The sequence below is a fragment of the Lethenteron reissneri genome, chromosome 48, assembly GCF_015708825.2.
Source record: "Lethenteron reissneri isolate LAM-NWPU_2019-01 chromosome 48, ASM1570882v1, whole genome shotgun sequence".
In the NCBI taxonomy this organism is placed as follows: domain Eukaryota; kingdom Metazoa; phylum Chordata; class Hyperoartia; order Petromyzontiformes; family Petromyzontidae; genus Lethenteron; species Lethenteron reissneri.
In genome coordinates, this window is record NC_083826.1 from 382,084 (window position 1) to 402,551 (window position 20,468).

The 20,468-nt window shown below is 49.4% G+C and overlaps 1 protein-coding gene across 2 annotated transcripts in view; it reads right to left on the reverse strand.

Moving 5' to 3' along the window:
* Positions 1–630: 630 nt before the first annotated feature.
* BBLN (bublin coiled coil protein) overlaps positions 631–20,468 on the reverse strand; it is a 32,422-nt gene continuing 12,584 nt past the window's right edge. For both annotated transcript variants that reach the window (XM_061571536.1, XM_061571537.1), the window contains exon 2: positions 631–1,734. In XM_061571536.1, the coding sequence (XP_061427520.1) occupies positions 1,562–1,734 (173 nt within the window). In that variant the 3' untranslated portion in view covers positions 631–1,561. The remainder of the gene's footprint in view (positions 1,735–20,468) is intronic.

Sequence of the window (20,468 nt, forward strand, 5' to 3'; positions counted from 1 at the left end):
AACTAATGCACTTTCAAAATAATAAAAACACCTAATGCGATACAGAAACCACAATAAAACGAAGTCCATTACGCCCACGTGTGACAGGATGACGCAGTGGCAACACTTGGACCCTCTAAACAAGGGCCAGGGTTCAACTACCGACTCCAATCGGCCACCTTACAATTTCGAGTTTATATTTTCTTCCCCCGTTCCTCGTGGGTTTCTTCCAGTTTCAAACCAAATCTAAAAACCGTACAATGTAACTGCCATTGGCCAAAATGTATGCCCATTGGGATTATTTTATACCTACGTGACTTTACCGAAAGAACCAAAGAGTATAAAATGTGAACTGTTTACCTATATAGGTTGGAAGTGAAGACATACATGTATGTAATTGTGTCATAAAATAATCAATTAGTTGCAAACACGTTTGCAAGAAAGTGGGCAATGATTCACCGACCATGAGTCATAAGCAGCAAATAATTCAAACCTGCAATACGTGAACAAGTGAGGTTAATCAGCATTCTGGATAATCTGCCCACGGGTAAAAGAAAGTAGCTGTACCTAGAATTATGCGAATTTAATATTTTATGGAATTCTAGCAACAGCTGCACTTGAGAAATAATAACACATTACAGAGTCAAGTGCTCAATGTTCATGACATACGACATTCCCCAGGAGCATTTATTCCACAAACAGCAGCAGGAATGTTCATACCTACATTCACATTTCTGATGGGTAGTCGAGACAAACATATAACCAACATTACCAGTGAGTGAATTTAATTTCATCATGCATACGAGTGCTTAAAACAAACATGACAGGATTTTTTTTTACATTCAAATAAATTCAAATTATACACAGTAGTGAACTGGAATCTATTCTAGACTATAAAGGAATCTTCTGTTTCTGTGACTTAACCATTCACACACGAGAGGTTATTGTATCAGTGTTAAACGCGGAATCCAAATTTATTCAGCTTTACCCTTATTACCACTCTCAACCCACTCCTGCAAGAGATAATGGATCTCAATTGTTCTAAAACTACGAGTAAAACTACTATACAAACTCATCTTGCGCAAAATCAATAAAAAACACTTTTGTTTGTATAAAGAAACTAAAGTTTACTCGAGATTGTGACACCACTCTATTTCAGGTTGTGCATATGAGCAAATATACTTTGAAAGTTACTTCAATACTTTGTGGTTCTAATTTTGTCAGCTGAAGTCACGGCAATATCTGACATCGACTCATCAACACGTAAACAGAAATACACATGCAGTTGAAGGAATAAATTAACCACATTTTATTTAGATTAAAATTTTATTTTTACATTTTATTTGCCTTGGATGCCATAAAATGCAATAAACCAAAACCTCCGTCAACAAAACACAAGATCCATGAATTTGATAAAGCCTCTTACTTCCAATTCAACTCTCCTCCAGTCTCGGTTTCGGTATGGTTGAAGAAAGAAAAAGATCCAACTTCCAGCCCAACTGGGCAAATGTGTCGAGAGCAAAACAAACAAGGGTTAAAAAAACTTAGGAGGTGAGCGATGATGAGGGGGGTAGATGTGGCATCAGCGCTCGTTTTGCTGCTGAGTGCCCTGGGCCTCGCTGGACGCGCCCCGTCGCTCCTGCTGGTTCGACGCCAGCAGCTCCCGGAGACGAGTATTCAAGGAGTCGTTCCGCTCCTCCAGCTGGTCCAGGAAGGAGCTGATTTGGTCAAGCGCGGAGTTCAGATCTTGGTACTCTGCACATAAAAAGACAATTCTAATCGAGCACATTTGACATTTGCGCCATTGACACATAAGAGAAAGGCGCTATTTTTCACAGGCTATTATAGTCTGCAGTGGTTTCACAGTAGCGGGAATATTGTGACGTGCCTTTACTCAATCAGGCAATTTGCTGTGTAATTTGCAACTTTGGCAAGATTCGGGTTGTTACACCAACACACATGGCCTACTCTTTTTTCATGTAACATCATAAGATATTTAACCTCCACCGTCAAGCAGACTGCACGTAATTCTGGTCAACACATCTGCAGTATTAACCAGAGAAGCCACTATGATGGAACCGCAAATCTCTGCAACAAGCGGCAAATGCCTACTGTTCAGCCATGTCTTAAATATAAAGATACCCCCGTTTATAACCTTTACCAGACTGTTCGTGTCAGGTGCTGTGTTAAGCACCTATTAAGGCTGGCACGATAAAGTGGAGGCAGGAGAGAAGACTGGGGGAAGGGGATAATATCGCTCACAGCACACCTCTAACTCCCTCATGTTGATTTTTACACACAGCACTTAGTAATTATGGAAGGTAGAGTCAAAATGTAAATGGCACAAAACCTGTTCAGATACCGATTTTCCACAAATTTTGGCTCTGGCCGAAAATGTTACTGGATACTGCATACGCACACGTATACAACACACACAACCCGTGTACAACACACACAGTGTACATCTGCCTTCACAATGCGCTGACACAAAACACTGTCAGCACACCTGTAGGGGTGTCAGGGGTAGGATTCCCACCAATAGATGGGTTAGTGGGAGGGGTGATCGAGGAGATATAAGGAGAGAACGGGCGGGAAGAAGGGGCCTTTGGCGGGAACGATATTGGGACGGCTGGGGACAGGTGTGGATGGAAGGAAAGGAATAAAGGACGAGACCCCTGCAATCTGGTGTCGGCTCCTACTTTACATCTGGTGGTAGCGGTGGGATCTCATGGCTACAAAGAAAAATCCCCGCGGGAAAGAGCCAAGGGAGGAGGAAGCAGGGGCCGGGGATCCTTCCCATCCCGGGCAACAAGGGGGCCTGCTATCAGAAGCAGCAGCAGGGGGCCCGGATCGCCTGGAGGACCCCATAGAGGACCGCATGGCCCGCGTGGAGAGGGCACTCCAGGAGCTCCTACAGAGGCTCCCTATGGGGGGCCCGCCAGCACCGGGACCCCCACCCCCACGCATACTACGGGAGGAGAGGCCACGGGACCCGGAGGCCGACCAGCCGGCCGGGCAAGAGCCGCAACCAACCTCGTCACGCCAGCCGCCGCCGGTCCCGCCAAAACCCCCAGGGCTAACCACCCAACACGGAGAGCAGGTGGCCGGACGGCCGCGTCGGCTGGGGCCCGTCGACAAGTTCGTGGCTGAGGAAGAAGACTGGGAGGAGTTTGTCCGCCGATTCGAGGCTGCCTTCCACGCTCTCGAGTGGACAGACGAAGAGGCACTACGAGCGCTGCCATCCGTTCTGGGCAAGGAAGCACTCGCCTCTTACACCTCCCTTCCCTCGCACAGCAAGACCACGCTACAGGCGGCCTACGAGGCTTTGGGGGAGATCTATTGCCCGGCGGAAGGAGCCTTTAAACGATTCCAGGATCGCCAGCGAGGGGCTAAAGAATCCCCTTTAGCCTACAGGGGTGCACTGCTCGTGTTGGCGAGGAGAGCTTTCCCTCGCCTGGCTGAAGAAGCGCTCGAGGACCTCGTGGTCGAGCACCTCATCGCCTACGCTTGCCGCGCCGGCGTTATAATGCCCGTGGTGACGCCGGGGGAACGCACCTCGCTGTGGGCTGCCCGGACCATCCAAGCCCACGAGCAGGTCATGGGCCGGGCGCCACCCGTGGGCCCGGTGGCTGGCGCGGCGGGGGGGAACAGCCGAGCCGTTGCCGCGGCGCTACTGGGTCCAGCGACACCAACCGCCGAACCTGCACCGTCGCCACAGGCTGCCTGTGGGGCAGCTGGGGACGGACCCCCGACGTCTGAGACGGAGCCATCGCTGCGGGAGGTGTACGCGGCGATCCGGGGACTGGCGGAGCAGAGGGACCAGGGGCGCGACCAACCGCCGCGTCGCTGGCAGCCGCCTCTACAACATCGCGCCGAGCCCCCCCGACGGAACGCCCCGTGGGTCTGCCACCGTTGTGGTCGAGAGGGGCATGTGGCGAGGGGGTGCCGCACAGAGCCGGAGGCCGCCAACGTCACCTGGAACCCGCCGGGGCCGAACGCCGACAGGATCCAGGCGAGTGACGCCGTCCCGCCCGGCCTCTCGGTCGGGCCGAGCAATTATAATTCTGACGCCGCGAACTTACCGGGAGTCTCCTCGGGGTGGGCGCCGTCGGTGTCGTTCCCCGGTCCCCATTGTCCGGGTCGGGGGAAGGGGATCGCGCCGGGGATAGCGCTGGGGCCTGGGATTGCGTCGCGACCAGAAGTGGCGTCGCGACCCGGAGTGGCGTCGCGAACGGACGTGACGTTGCATCCGGGAGTGACGTCGCGGCCAAAAGTGGTGTCGCGGATCGCGCCGGGAATTGCGCCGGGGCCGTGGACCACGTCGGGGATCGCGCCGAGGCCGGAGACCGCGTCGGGAGTCGCGCCGGGGCCGGAGACCGCGTCGGGAGTCGCGCCGAGGCCGGGAGGGATGTCGCGGGCGGACGTGACGTCGCGGGCGGAGGTGACGTCGCGGGCGGAGGTGACGTCGCGGGCGGACGTGACGTCGCGGGCGGAGGTGACGTCGCGGGCGGGCATGGTTTCGCGGCCGGGCGTGACGTCGCGGGCGGGCGTGACGTCGCGGGCGGGCGTGACGTCGCGGGCGGGCGTGACGTCGCCGGCGGGCGTGACGTCACCAGTTGCCTGCGACGCCGGCGAGTTGCCAGGGGCAACGGCCCGGGGGCGGAGGCAGCCCACAAGATTGACATTGCGCCCTGGAGCAGTTCCACGGGCCGCCTCGCCACCGCTTTGCGGCAGAGCGCGACGGAACCAGGGGGACCACGCCCCCGTGACAAAGGAAAGGGAGGGGAGAAGGGAGGGGCTCACGGGAAGGCCCACCCCCCAGTCCCCACTGCCCCCTACAATGGGGGGGGCCCCCCACACCACAAGGGGGGCAATTTGCACCACATAGAGAGCCCAGCCCGCAACCCAGGGGTAAGCCCACACTATGTAACAAGGGCGCGTTCACCCTGCTGCGACGCACTTCAGTCCATTCACATCCATCCCCCATCATTTCACCATGCACCACAGGATAACGAGACGCCGCCTGGTCAGTGGCCCGACTCAGCCACACAATGGAGGAAGCTGGCAAGGCGGGTGGTAGCGGCCATGTCAGGAACCTTGGTCCTGGTCGGTGAAATCGCGGGAGTGTCGGCACGTATCTTGGTGGATACGGGGGCATCAGCCACGATCATCTCGAGCACCATGCACGAGATGCTGCCGGATAAAATCCGACCTTTAGTCCCCGTCAAGACAACGTTCATTGCAGCAAATGGAGGCAGCATGGGCTTCCTGGGCCAGGTTGAAGCCCCGATACAGATTGGGCAGCTTTCGGTAGCAGGACCCATCCTTGTCTCCGCAACGTTGCCCGTACCCTGCCTGTTGGGGACGGACTTTCTGAGGCGGATGCCAATGAAAATCGATCTGGCCAATGGGCGGGTGGAAGTCCAGGGAACGCATCTCCATTTCCTAAAGGCGGAGGGGGCCAGCCGGGGTGTACCCTACGTGCAGGCTCTGGTCAGTAAGTCTGTCTCCATTCCCCCGGCAGCCCAGATGCTGGTTCCGCTGCAATATCGGTCCCCCCTCGTGACAGCCCGACCAGACTCACCCATCCTGGTGTCTCCGGCGTCAGCTGCCATGGATCGCCATGCGCTGGTGGGAGCCGAAACTATTGTACAGAGGAACCAGCATCTGTTCATTCAGGTGCTGAACACCTCCGATAGAACAGCGACGGTGCAGGAGGGAACAGTTTTGGCCCACGTTAGTCCTTTGTCACTAGGAGCCCCAGGGACAAAGCCCGAGCTTGTAGGCAGCATCAGCCAGTCCGAGGACAGAGGGGCCGAATCGTGGATGGACCAGCTGGCGGGGCCTGAGCCGGGATTGCCGCCCGACCAGAAACAGCAGCTGCACTCGTTATTGCAGGAGTTCTTGGACGTGTTCAGCCGGGGACCGTTCGACCTAGGGCGCACAAATCTGTCGCAGCACCACATCAACACGGGAGATGCCGCACCCCTGCGCCAAAACACATATAGAATGAGCCCAATGGAAAAAGGGCACATTCAACAAGCGGTGCAGGAGATGCTGTGGGCCGACATAATTTCTCCATCCTCGAGTCCCTGGGGGGCACCGGTGGTCCTAGTCAAGAAGTCAGATGGGTCACTGAGATTCTGTGTGGACTTCCGACGCCTAAATGCCGTCACGCTGGCCGACGCATATCCCCTACCACGTATCGACGACTCATTGGATGCACTGGCGGGAGCAAAATTTTTCAGTACGCTGGATTTGTTGTCCGGGTTCTGGCAGGTCCCACTAGACGCGGACTCCCGGCCTAAAACAGCGTTCTGGACACCACAGGGCCTGTTCGAGTTCAACTGCCTGCCTATGGGCCTCCAGACTGCGCCGGCAACGTTCCAACGCATAATGGAGTTGGCCTTAGCAGGCCTCCAATGGGAAACGTGCCTCATTTACCTGGATGACGTCATTGTTTTCAGCCGATCATTCGAGGAACACATTGACCGATTACGTCAGGTATTCCTGCGGTTCCGGAACGCGAACTTGAAGCTCAAGCCATCGAAGTGCCACCTCATGCAGTCGTCGGTACGCTACTTGGGCCACGTCGTCAGTGAGTCTGGAGTGGCTACAGACCCGGAAAAGACGGCCTGTGTGAGGGCCTGGGCTGTTCCCACAACGGTTCCGGAGGTACGCCGGTTTGTGGGTTTCGTTTCTTACTACCGCCGGTTTGTGCCCAACTTCGCAACCATTGCCAAGCCCTTGCACGTGTTGACGGCGAAGAACCAGAGGTTTTATTGGGGCCCTCTGGAGGAAGAGGCATTCCAGCAGCTGCGCTCGCGTCTGACAGATGCACCACCATTGGCCTTTCCGGATTTTGGCCTCCCCTTTATCCTGGACACGGACGCCAGCGATGTGGGCATCGGCAGTGTTTTGTCGCAAGTCCAGCAGGGTCGGGAGGTGGTTATCGCCTATGGTAGTCGCGTGCTTTCATCAGCGGAGCAGCGCTACTGCGTCACACGTAGGGAACTCCTGGCAGTCGTTCACTTCGTGCAGCAATTCCGACCCTACCTGTATGGTCGCAAATTTACGGTCCGCACTGACCACGCGGCCTTGCAGTATTCGCTCCGCATCGACCAGCCTTCGGGCCAGCTGGCCAGATGGATAGAGCGCCTGCAGGAGTACAGGTACTAAGTAGTGCATCGCAAAGGGACCAGACATGCCAACGCAGACGCATTGTCCCGACTGGCGCCCCAGGGCCCTTGTGCATGCACCACAGGCAGGGCACGCTGCTAGGAGGCGAGGCCGGAGGGGACGGTCATCGCTCCCGTACGCACGGCGGAGGGCGCACAGGGTGAGGTCCAGCTGGCCGACCACGACCTGGGGCTGACCTTGGACGATTGGAGACGGCTACAGCTGGAGGAAGCCCCACTGCGAACACTACGCGCCTCAGCAGAGGCAGGGGGGAAGGAGTACATCGTATGGGAGGATCTCCTCATGCGATGGGACCCGACAGGGCGCCGACGATGCCTGGTAGTTCCGGAGTCGCTGCGTCAACAATTGGTTATGGACGTACACGGCCGCCAGCTGCTGCACCTGGCGGGGCGGAAGACACTGTACACATTACAGAGTCGGTACTTTTGGCCAGGTATGACCGCTGACGTGCATCGATGGGTCGCTACCTGCGTCGAATGTGCGCGGCGAAAGCCGCCACCCCGGGTAAGCCGGGCGCCCCTACAGCCCATCACGGTGACCAGGGTCAACGAATTGGTTGCGTTGGACATCCTGGGACCACTGCCGGTCACGCCACGGGGAAATAAATACCTGTTGGTCGGAGTCGAGTACTGCACGAGGTGGCCGATGGCGTGGGCCCTCCCGGACCAAACGGCACAGACCATCGCCGATGCCTTCGTGGGAGGCTATGTCCTTGATAAGGGGGCACCGGAGCGGTTGCTCACGGATCAGGGCAGGAATTTCTCCTCACAGCTATTGAAGGACGTCTGCTCTATCCTGGGCACTAAAAAGGTCCGAACATCTCCGTATCATCCCCAGACCGATGGGATGGTAGAGCGGCTTAACCGCACCATAGCGGCCATGCTGTCCCAAGTGGTGGACGAAAACCATTCCGACTGGGACCTCCACATTCCATCTGTCTTAGCGGCGTACAGGGTGGCCCCACACGCGGCGACGGGGTTCTCGCCGTTTTTCCTGATGTACGGACGGGATCCCGTTCCGCCTATTGAGGTGCAGCTGACGGACATTCCCGCAAGAGCCGACGCATGGCCGAAGGCACTAAAGACCTCCCTCATTTATTTGAGAGAGGCCCGCCAAGCAGCCGAGGCCGCATCGGCCACGAGCCAAGAGAGTAATGTATGGATACGGGAGAGGACAGTGACAGCCAAGCCCTTTAAAGTCGGGGACCAGGCATGGCTACACTGTCCTCAGGTGCCGGTTGGCCTCTCACCAAAGCTGCACCGACCCTGGAAAGGGCCGGTCGAGGTCATTAAAGCACTCCGACCGCAGTGCGTCCAGGTCCAACTGGGTAAGCAACGATGGTTTGTACAACCCACCCGCCTTAAGCCATACATCTCTCCACCGTCATCTTCACCAACATCACCACCAACATCATCATCATCCCTACCCAGGCCAAGGTCGCCAACCACCACGCGCCAACCGGCAGGGGGTTCGGTGCCCTGTGTTCCGTTGTCACCTACAGCACCCCATGTGAGGCCTGACGGAGCGGCAGCACGAGCGGGGGCCGGAGAGACAGCGGCGCCAGGCAAGGCGACACCGGCACCACCGAACCAGGGACCGCGACGAGAGGGCCTTCGAAGGAGGGGGCCGCCACGGTCATCTGCTGCCTGTGGATGTCCAGGCTGTTACGGGATGCTGGCTGGAGACCTGGGCAGGCCGCGCATTTGATTTAATTGTGTTATGTTGCATTGTATGGTTGTGGGGGGGGGTAAGGGCTGTCGTCACTGTCAGTGGTGGGAGGCATGGGGAGATTTAAATGGTCCATGGGGGAGGCAGAACCGAGGACGGTTATTTTTTCTCCGGGGGGGGGGGGGGGGGGGGGGGTGATGTAGGGGTGTCAGGGGTAGGATTCCCACCAATAGATGGGTTAGTGGGAGGGGTGATCGAGGAGATATAAGGAGAGAACGGGCGGGAAGAAGGGGCCTTTGGCGGGAACGATATTGGGACGGCTGGGGACAGGTGTGGATGGAAGGAAAAGAATAAAGGACGAGACCCCTGCAATCTGGTGTCGGCTCCTACTTTACACACCCATAAACCAGTAACTTGGAGGCGAAGCTGGTCGATCTTTTAAGTTATTTTGTATGTGAGAAGTTACCAATGGGTTTGACAAAGGTTTGGTTTGTTTGGTGTTAACAATACGCTAAATCATGTGAAGTGTTGGTATATGATTTTGTGTGTTAACCGAGCTGCCGTGATCTGGCAAATTGTAGAAAGGGATTGCAAGGTGTGGTGAAATCAACGACTTTGGCCACGTCTCGATCTTGATTTTCAAGCATAGAACAGGTGTTGTAAGCTGCTACTGAGCAATTGTATCAGCAGGGGGCAATGCAAGAACATCCATGGCTGTGTGGTACTTTTATGCCACAACTTGTCCTCCCTACCTGACTAGCGCGGTAAAGTGTGGTGAAACAACAGTCCCAACCTGTAGGGCGTGGGGAGGCCGACATAGAGCAGTAGACTGACAAAACAGCCAAACATGTATATGATTTTGTGAGTACGGAAGGTCCGAGTGATTGTACTATATAAACTGGTCTCTGAAGAAAAATACTGCCCAAACTTTAATTTACACATGGGGAAGCCCACCCTGGCGACACTGTGTGTACGAGTACATTACCAGTGTTCTTCACTGCAAGGCCTGTGGGCCACTGACAGCCCCTGGTGGCCTTGAGTGCGGCCCTGACGTGCGGCCCCCACAATATACAAATGTGAAAACACCCAATGATGCTGTCAAAACTGATGGTTTCAAATGTGTGGTGGCCCTCATACTAATGTTTTATTGGCAAAAGTGGCTTCCCTCTAAATATTTGTGAAGAACACTGCATTACCAGAATACTGCATCCCACCTTCCATTTTATTCTAAAATTTAACACGGCATGAATTCTAACAAATGTGTGGAATAACTAAACTTTTAACAGCACAGGCGTCCCTTTTTCTTACATGACAGCTCAGCAGCTCTAGTCAAAATTTCAAAATCAATATGGGAGTGGGAAGGGGGGACTGGAGTAGTGCTACAGTGGATAGCAACACTTCACAATCCCCACAACTGATTCGGTATGGGGAGGCCTTCATTCAGCGGGATATTTCAAAGGGCTGTGCACTACTTATAGTTTTAGAAAATATGGCTTATTAATTCATAAGTCAATGGTTTGTTACACAAAACCTGGTGTGCCATTGCAATCACAGCATGGACAAAAAAAGACAGTTTGTCTAAGCCCATGGCATTTTAACGATAATATACAGCCCCTTTTAGAATCTACTGCGGGATGAAGGTATTAACTTGGGTTTCCAAATGAATACATAATGAGGTCGCACTCATTACACACAACGTGCTGGCCACAAATGAACCACAAATCCTTGCTGTAGTCAAGGAGCATAAACCATTACAAGTGAACTCCAGTCATCCTCGCAGCAGCTAACCATCGAACAAATATGGTTGCCACATCGCGTTCTTTCAGATGCACTTCTGCGGCCGTCTGGAATGCTCTTCCTTCCGATATTCGGAAGCCACTGGAGCTACGCACTTCTAAATATATATTGAAAACTTATTTCTTTAGAACTTATTTTTGTGTTTCGTTTGTTGTCCTTCCCCCGCACCTCTGAGAAACATGGTTGGCTATGTACGGTGCGAAAGAAGTTAAACATACATAAAAACCCCATACCACGTCGGTCATGGTGGTTGTTTGATCATATTTCACACTGGTCAGTGCAGGTCAGTGAAGGGAAAAGGCAGACCCAGGACCAGTTCAGAAATCACTTGCCAATGATGTCCTCCATGTCCAATTGTCCAAATGCTAAGCAAACACAGTCATACAACTTTATTTCTAGCAGGCAATTTAAAATAGGTACAGAATATGGTAGAATTTTCCTTGCACACATACATAGCTTCATTTTTTGAGTAATTCTAGGGACACTTGGTAATTACACCGATTGACAATTCTATACGAAGAAAACAGGAAAAAATCCCTCAAATCCCACACACAATGACACGAACCAGGCATAGCTTTGATTTAATTATGTTCCTATAGCCTCACTTTCTTATTGTCCCAGGATTAGTCATCAACTTTCCAGTTTCAATTCAAGAATTGTAAACTTTCAATTACACTGTCATTTATTAAGGTTAATACCACATAGAACTACAAACGTGGCATCCACACAACACAGCGCTCTGCTAAAAAAATATGGTAATGACCACATAAAATGTAGGCATCAATATTTCAAGCCCTTAAGATTGTTAATTCCTGCTGACATCCAATTAACATTATCGTATCACTCAATTATCCTTATTCGGCACCCCTGATGTAGGAATGCTGCCAACACCAAAATAATCTGCTCCCTGTCACCTGTAGTTCCATGATGCCAGTGTTGGAATCATAATAACCAACTCCTTAAGTCCAGTTTGATATCCAAATAACCTCAACATGCACTTAGTAAATCAACTCCACCACTAACTCTGGAGTTAAAACTTATAAAGTACGCATCCCTTGGTCAATCCATTGCTGGATGAAGGCGGCTCCAAACCATGTCGGTCATGGAAAATTTTTGACCATACTTCATACTGGGTTGACGAATGGCACGGGGAGGAGAGAATTGTTTCTGATATTACTCACCACTGATGTTGACCGTGGCAGGGAATCAAACTCAGGTTGCTTGGTTTAAAGCACAGTGCGCTTACCACAGCACTGCATGCTCCACCCCTTACAATAATGTAACCCTCGTAAAACAAGATATATTAACATTTTGACTTAAAACTTTCGTGACTGGAATTCATATTCTTTGTTTCTTTCGGTAAAGTCATGTAGATAGAAAAAAAAGTAAAAAATTTTTTTTCTATCTACATGACTTTACCGAAAGAACCAAATTATATATATTAACATGTTGTGAATTTCCAGTCACAATGCATTGAATGAAAATAAAAGGATGTTCATTTTTTATTTGAATTAGTGGATACATTTTTACTGTTTATAATTGTAAACCCCGTGACTGAAAGTGATGAAAATGAGAAAAAAATGTAGCACTGTAAACAACTCTTTCTGCTTGAATGTAATCAAACTCATATCTCGAGCAGCAGTTCCCAACCTATGATAATAAACAAAATAATACAAATCCTAATAAAAATCCTCATATAGGAAATGTACGATTTGAAATAACTAGTAGCATGTGTGGTCCGGGAAATGTTTGGAGGTTGAAAAGGGGTCTGCACACTCTAAAAGGTTAGGAACCGCTGATCTAGAGGAATGTAAGATGGGAGAGTTAAATAAATACCCTTCAAACACAATGGAAAACTATTTTTTACAAATGTAACATTTCACAGAATGAGTGCAAACTTGTGGTTTCTGGGAGGAAGTTCTACATGAGCAAAGGGCACACAGTAAGTGGAGGGAGTATTATGGAAAGGGGGAAAGGAGGGGCCGACACATGGAAACAGAGGCAGCGATACTGAGACACACAGACAAGGAAATATGGAGAGATATACACAGACGTAGAGAAACAAAGGGACAGATATACACACAAAGAAGACAGATTGGCATACACAGTGACGAACACAGATTGAGAAAAAGTGATAAACACATTGACACAGGCACATACATATACTAACAAAGGCGCAGACACACTGAAATACAGCCAAAAAGATATACATACTGACATGGAAACACACAAACCAACAGAAACAGATATAGAAATACAGACATGGGAATAGAGACACATACACGAAGCAATAACTAGAACAGTCGCCATTCGTCACTAAGTGACAATGGCATCACCACAACGCTTCTGCCAGGCTAGGTGTACTTTGAAGCCACTTTAATTGTCGAATGATCCCTGGCTGGAGATCCCGGGACAGATCCAAGGGTTTTGAGTTGACTGAGATAACTGACAGATGCACCATCTCCCTACTGTGCCAAGTTGTTGCGTTCTAACTCTCAGGCAATCTGCTCGTTGTTGTGAGCCATAACTCCTCCCCTGCTGTTGGAGGACGGCTGCCTACAACTGCCTAGTAGCCTCCTCACGTGCCTCCTCCACAGAGACCGATCTTGACACCACTGGTGTCATCAGCAAGGTCAAACAGCTCCACATCCTTCTGCATCAATCCATGTCTTTTCTAGCCCGTTCCAGACCTACTTAGCCCCCTCGATATAGCCAAACAAAAGCTGTTTGGGCATGCGGTGGCTGGGTGTGTGGGCTACATGACCCAGCCAATGCAGTCTTTCCTGCTGGAGAAGCTCACTGATGGGACTGTCCACATATTTCAAGGATCTGTGAGCTCCTCACACAATCCAGTCTGATTAAACCCAGGATGGCTTGTCGGCACGCCAGCCTGAATGTTTCAAAACGGCACAGTTGTTATTTCAAAGGGGGGTACATCTCTCGCAAGCATATACAAGGGAGGGCATAACTGTAGCCGAGAAGACTTGGGGATTCATATGAAGCGATATGTCAGGTAGTTTCCACACAGCATTGTGTAACTGATGAAAATACAATGCCACACTACTGACTCGGAGTGAGAACTCTGCTGCCAAACCGGAGCTGGTCAAAGGACACTGGCGAGGTTAGAAAACATCTCTATTTTCTCCACCTTCACTCATGGGGAGTGGAGGGGGTGGAGTGTTTGATAACATAAAATACTCAGGCAGGTGCGTCATTTTTGTGGGACTGATGGTAAGGCCCCATCTCTTTGTAACATGCACCAGGTTCTTGAGCAGAGTATTCAACTCCGCAGAGAGAGCAGAAATTACCAGCATACATAACATGGTTGACCAATAGGGAGCCATCCCTTGACTGCCCCGGCTCATCGATCATCCTCCATTGTATCAGTACCTGAAGGAAATTCCTCTGGTGCAGCCATGTAAAAAGTATTGAACTACACGGTCAAAAAATATGCTAAATAGTGTAAGGGCCAGAGGACATCCCTGTCGCACCCCAAGGTGGACAGGAAATGGCTCCGACTCCAAGTCATAGAGGTCTTTAATGATTGTGAGTCGAGAGGTAGATACCCCAAAAGCGCTAAGAATAATCGGAGCTCTAGTTTGTTAATGGTATCATAGGCCTTGACCAGGACAATAAAGCAGAGATGTAAGACCTGTTGAAAATCCCTACCTTTTCCAGGGGGATATCCAGCACAAGCTTAATTGGGTGTTTCTGTAGTGGCGGTACGCGCTGACAAGGGGGGGGCATGTGTGTGAGCGCGCCGGGTGTGGCTACATCGCGTGTGGTGGTGTTGACGCGCGCCGACAGTGATGGATCACGGGGCGGCGCGGGGTGCGTGGTTGTGCGCGCTGACACAATGTGGGAAATAGGATCGTGGGCAGCGCGCAGTGATTGGTCAACTGGGGTGGGTGCTCTCAGCGACGTCCGCATGGAGGACTATAAAGGGGGACGCGCGGGAGCACTCGGGGAGTAGATAACCAGTTGAAGATCGAAGACGGAGTTGAAGAGGTAGGGCCCTGAGACCCCTAGTCCCGCTGTCCTTGTAAGGGCCGGGACCCTGTGCGGCTCAGAGGTGAGGCTGTGGGACCCGTGGTCTGACGTCCATGTGGGACGAGGCTGTGGAACCCAGAGTCGAGACTGATAACCCAGCCGGGTGGGTTCCGAGAAGCTACGGGGCGTAAGAGCCCGTGTGGGTGTAGCCAGGGGAACCCCGTGGGTTAGGCTGCAGTTAGCCACCCGTGTAATATAAGTTGGTGTTAATAAAGAGTGTGCTACCCGTCAAAGTCGTCTCCCGCCAAGTTACTACTTTACATTTCCACTATGGTATTTGGTAAAAAAAAGTCCAAAGGTAGAGGGATACTAGTGCGTCACATACACGGATCTAACTACATACACACAGGCAAACATACATACCCTCTGCTCACACTCCCTTAATCCTTACCTCAGCGACAGGCATACACAGCCATATAAATACACAGATGCACACTTGCAGAAACACACACGTCGATATACGCTTCATGTCTTGTGTCACATTCGTAAATGAGAGTTTATGTCTGTGATAGATATTTTGCATATGTCGTGATTTTCACAAATGTGTGTAGTTCCAGATACATGGACAGGGTCATACACACAGCTCATTAGCATATGATCAACTTGCACCTAATCCTTCCCTCCATACCACCTTCCTCCCCAGCTGGGTTCTCACACGGGCCCCTGGTCTTCACAGCCCACAATCACCTCAATCACAACGGATTGTATGTACAAGGTTAAGCAAGCCTGACTGCTGATGAGACACTGAAAGTCTAAACCAGTTCTGAAGTTTTTATTTTTCACACAATTTCTGAGCACTTGCCCAATGGCTTAAAATCTTAAACGACCAGCATACAGATGTTAAGGTCGGGATTGAACCCCCGACCTCCTGCATACTAGGCGAGGAGGAAAACATCACGCCACTATCAAAGATGTAATATTGAGCAAGGTTATAAGAGCTTGGGAAAAGGAACGATGGGAGGGAATTCCAAAGTGCGAGGGAGGGAGCAGAACGAGAATTATGAGTCCATTCAGAAAATTAGTAGTGAGGGAAAATTTTATCCCCTGTTGATTTTGTACGTTTGCCCACTGACAAAGAAATGATCAGTGTAAAATGTTAATGGTAGGTTTATTTGAACAGTGAGAGACAGAATAAGAACAATAAAATCCAGAAAAACGCATGTCAAAAATGTTATAAATTGAATTTCGATTTAAAGCTTTCGTGACTGGAGGGATTCATCTTCTTGGTTCTTTCGGTAAAGTCACGTAGAAGGGAAGTAATAAAATAATAAAAATAAAACATCAAAATAATTCTCACGACGTTTCGGCCACAACGCAAGTAGCCGTCTTCAGGTGAAGAATGAAACACTGCCAAGCTTGGAGCGTATACATAAGCTGGGTTGGAGGTGGAAGAAGAGCGCCTTGACAAAAGAATTTTCATATCAAGAGGAATTTAGCATATTTATGGGAAATGCGTAGGAGGTGGGCGGAGGGGTTTTCAAAGTCATATTATGCCCATGCATTATGCAGGATTAGCAGCATCAGAGGGAGGGGGTAGCATTAACAAAGGGAGGGAATGTTAATTGTATGTAGGAGCCACGAAACATGTCAATGGGAGAGCGGTGGAAGGGAATGCATTATTTGCTCCGCTGCGGGCCTCCTCCCACCGCTCTCCCATTGACATGTTTCGTGGCTCCTACATACTATTAACATTCCCTCCCTTTGTTAATGCTACCCCCTCCCTCTGATGCTGCTAATCCTGCATAATGCATGGGCATAATATGACTTTGAAAACCCCCCCGCCCACCTCCTACGCATTTCCCATAAATATGCTAAATTCCTCTTGATATGCAAATTATTTTGTCAAGGCGCTCTTCTTCCACCTCCAACCCAGCTTATATATACGCTCCAAGCTTGGCAGTGTTTCATTCTTCACCTGAAGACGGCTACTTGCGTTGTGGCCGAAACGCCGTGAGAATTATTTTATTATGTTTTATTATTTTATTACTTCCCTTCTACGTGACTTTACCGAAAGAACCAAGATGATGTTATAAATTGATTTGCATTTTAATGAGGGAAATAAGTATTTGACCCCTCTGCAAAACTTGACTTAGTACTTGGTGGCAAAACCCTTGTTGGCAATCACAGAGGTCAGACGTTTCTTGTAGTTGGCCACCAGGTTTGCACACATCTCAGGAGAGATTTTGTCCCACTCCTCTTTGCAGATCTTCTCCAAGTCATTAGGGTTTCGAGGCTGATGTTTGGAAACTCGAACCTTCAGCTCCCTCCACAGATTTTCTATGGGATTAAGGTCTGGAGACTGGCTAGCCCACTCCAGGACCTTAATGTGCTTCTTCTTGAGCCACTCCTTTGTTGCCTTGGCCGTGTGTTTTGGGTCATTGTCATGCTGGAATACCCATCCACGACCCATTTTCAATGCCCTGGCTTGAGGGAAGGAGGTTCTCACCCAAAATTTTACAGTACATGGCCCCGTCCATCGTCCCTTTGATGCGGTGAAGTTGTCCTGTCCCCTAAGCAGAAAAACACCCCCAAAGCATAATGTTTCCACCTCCATGTTTGACGGTGGGGATGGTGTTCTTGGGGTCATAGGCAGCATTCCTCCTCCTCTAAACACGGCGAGTTGAGTTGATTCCAAAGAGCTCCATTTTGGTCTCATCTGACCACAAGACATTCACCCAGTTGTCCTCTGAATCATTCAGATGTTCATTGGCAAACTTCAGACGGGCATGTATATGTGCTTTCTTGAGCAGGGGGACCTTGCGGGCGCTGCAGGATTTCAGTCCTTCACGGCGTAGTGTGTTACCAACTGTTTTCTTGGTGACTATGGTCCCAGCTGCCTTGAGATCATTGACAAGATCCTCCCGTGTAGTTCTGGGCTGATTCCTCACCGTTCTCATGATCATTGCAACTCCACGAGGTGAGATCTTGCATGGAGCCCCAGGCCAAGGGAGATTGACAGTTCTTTTGTGTTTCTTCCATTTGTGAATAATCGCACCAACTGTTGTCACCTTCTCACCAAGCTGCTTGGCGATGGTCTTGTAGCCCATTCCCGCCTTGTGTAGGTCTACAATCTTGTCCCTGACATCCTTGGAGAGCTCTTTGGTCTTGGCCATGGTGGAGAGTTTGGAATCTGATTGATTGATTGCGTCTGTGAACAGGTGTCTTTTATACAGGTAACAACCTGAGATTAGGAGCACTCCCTTTAAAAGTGTGCTCCTAATCTCAGCCAGAAATCTTTCTGATTGAGAGGGGGTCAAATACTTATTTCCCTCATTAAAATGCAAATCAATTTATAACATTTTTGACATGCGTTTTTCTGGATTTTGTTGTTGTAATTCTGTCTCTCACTGTTCAAATAAACCTACCATTAAAATTATAGACTGATCATTTCTTTGTCAGTGGGCAAACGTACAAAATCAGCAGGGGATCAAATACTGTTTCCCTCACTGTATATTAATCAGCTACGTTGGAAAAAGTGTCAGTAAAGGGGTCCATACAATTCCTAGAACGAGTGAAAAAACTCAGAGAGAGCCCAGAGGGGGCCATAGAGTGAGAGGTAACCTTTATGTTCCTATTGGCCGGGTAGCGTGCATTCCCGTGCTCATGAGACTTATTTCAGTAGTAGTAGGTTTTTACCCTTTTAAACTGGTACAAAACTGACACCTTTATTCAAGGCATCATGTTTGTAATAACCACAACACAAGTAGTCAAAAAAGCAAACAAAAAGAAGCAACTCTGATAATGATAATAATATGCACTGTCCTTGAAGTTGATTGGTCCACACCCGAGACGGCTTTCTTTAGAGCCTAGTCCCCATTGGTGTTGTACAAGATGACATCAGAAGGCATACAACTCAAACACAGTGCAATATCAGAGTCTTGAGAGCTCGGGGTAAGCATTTACACTATGAGATCTCTTATACCAGTGGCAAAATATAGTAGTAGGTTTTTACCCTTTTAAACTGGTACAAAACTGACACCTTTATTCAAGGCATCATGTTTGCAATAACCACAACACAAGTAGTCAAAAAAGCAAACAAAAAGAAGCAACTCTGATAATGATAATAATATGCACTGTCCTTGAAGTTGATTGGTCCACACCCGAGACGGCTTTCTTTAGAGCCTAGTCCCCATTGGTGTTGGACCAGATGACACCAGAAGGCGTACAACTCAAACACAGTGTAATATCAGTCTTGAGAGCTCGGGGTAAGCATTTATCATTATCAGAGTTGCTTCTTTTTGTTTGCTTTTTTGACTACTTGTGTTGTGGTTATTGCAAACATGATGCCTTGAATAAAGGTGTCAGTTTTGTACCAGTTTAAAAGGGTAAAAACCTACTACTATATTTTGCCACTGGTAAAAGAGATCTCATAGTGAGACTTATTTCGTTTGAAGTAGTGCATTGCACGATAATGGCTGAATCGGCTGAATCGCCGAATAACCACTCGGAGCTAAAGTGGTAAAGCAGTGCAGATTCTGAAAGAAAATGTTAAGTTTTGCGGTTGTTGAATAATATCGAGCCGAGACATACGGAAAGTGCTATTAAAGAGACTCAAACGGAGTACTATAATCTATAATAAAAGTGTTTTTGCTTGCTTGGATTGCGTAAATGTGTCCTTAAACCCGCCACCGTCCGACAGCCAATTAGTGAGATGTGTCACGTAAACAAACCGTGCCAATTATTGACGACTCCAACACACCGGTGTATTGGTGGCGAAAGGCTACGTGTTAAACCGAGAGACGTTCACATTGTACTGAACTGTGTGCTACAATGTCGCGTGCCGTGGATGACAAGAGCGAAACAAAAAGTAACTGTAAAACAGCAAGCTCGTGAATAATGATCACAGTGAAGATACGGCTGTACAGTCGGATGTTGAAGAAAGGTCATCATCTAAACGTCGTCAAGGTTTTACCACACCTGGCAAGTCACCAGTTGCATCCTCTGCTCGAGGCAGTGCGACGACTGCACATTAACCAGCACAGAGGAGGTGGATGCCGTGTCACCTTCTCAACGCGAGCGTGAGACCATCTGCAACAGACTAAGGCCGACTGACGGCCTTTGTTGCATTGTTTGCCTTATTATAAGCATCACATTGCACACGCCTTAACTTAGGCAATTTTATTATAGCCTTTTGTGATAATTTGTATTCTATGGACCGAGTGTCAGTTGTATATTCAATATCTGGTACTCCGGTCTTTAATGAGATGTGTTCGTACTGTATTTGAAAAATAGAAAACTGGCTGTGTGGTTAAGTGTGTCAAATCCATCCGTTACATGCGAGATATCTAAGAATGTTAATAAGGTTGGCTTCTGTCATTGTGTATAACGAATCAATCATATCCTAGGGCCTAGACAAATCAAATATTAATATAAATAACAGATACCTTCCAGAACGAATAGAGTCCCCCCTCAATATGAGTGGAGGCATCAACAGTGAACAGTAACGAATGGTTCTCAGCGATATAAGTTTCATTTCAGTTTAATTTATGAGGTATAACCCTGTGAGCCATGCGACTCTTGACTTGGGTGCAACCGCAACAAACAAAAACATTAACAAGAAACATCTAAGTGATTACGCGCAACAGAAAAATCCAGGAAAAAACAGCAAAGTCTTCCAGAAAAAACAACGTATATCAACGCTTTGTGCAAAAATCCCAGTAGGATGCAAGTCAAACAATAACAACCATAAGACAATTTATATTAAAGCTATCAGGCTAACTCTTAAATACAACAAACATGGCTAAACCAACACGTTTTAAAAATCACCAAAATAA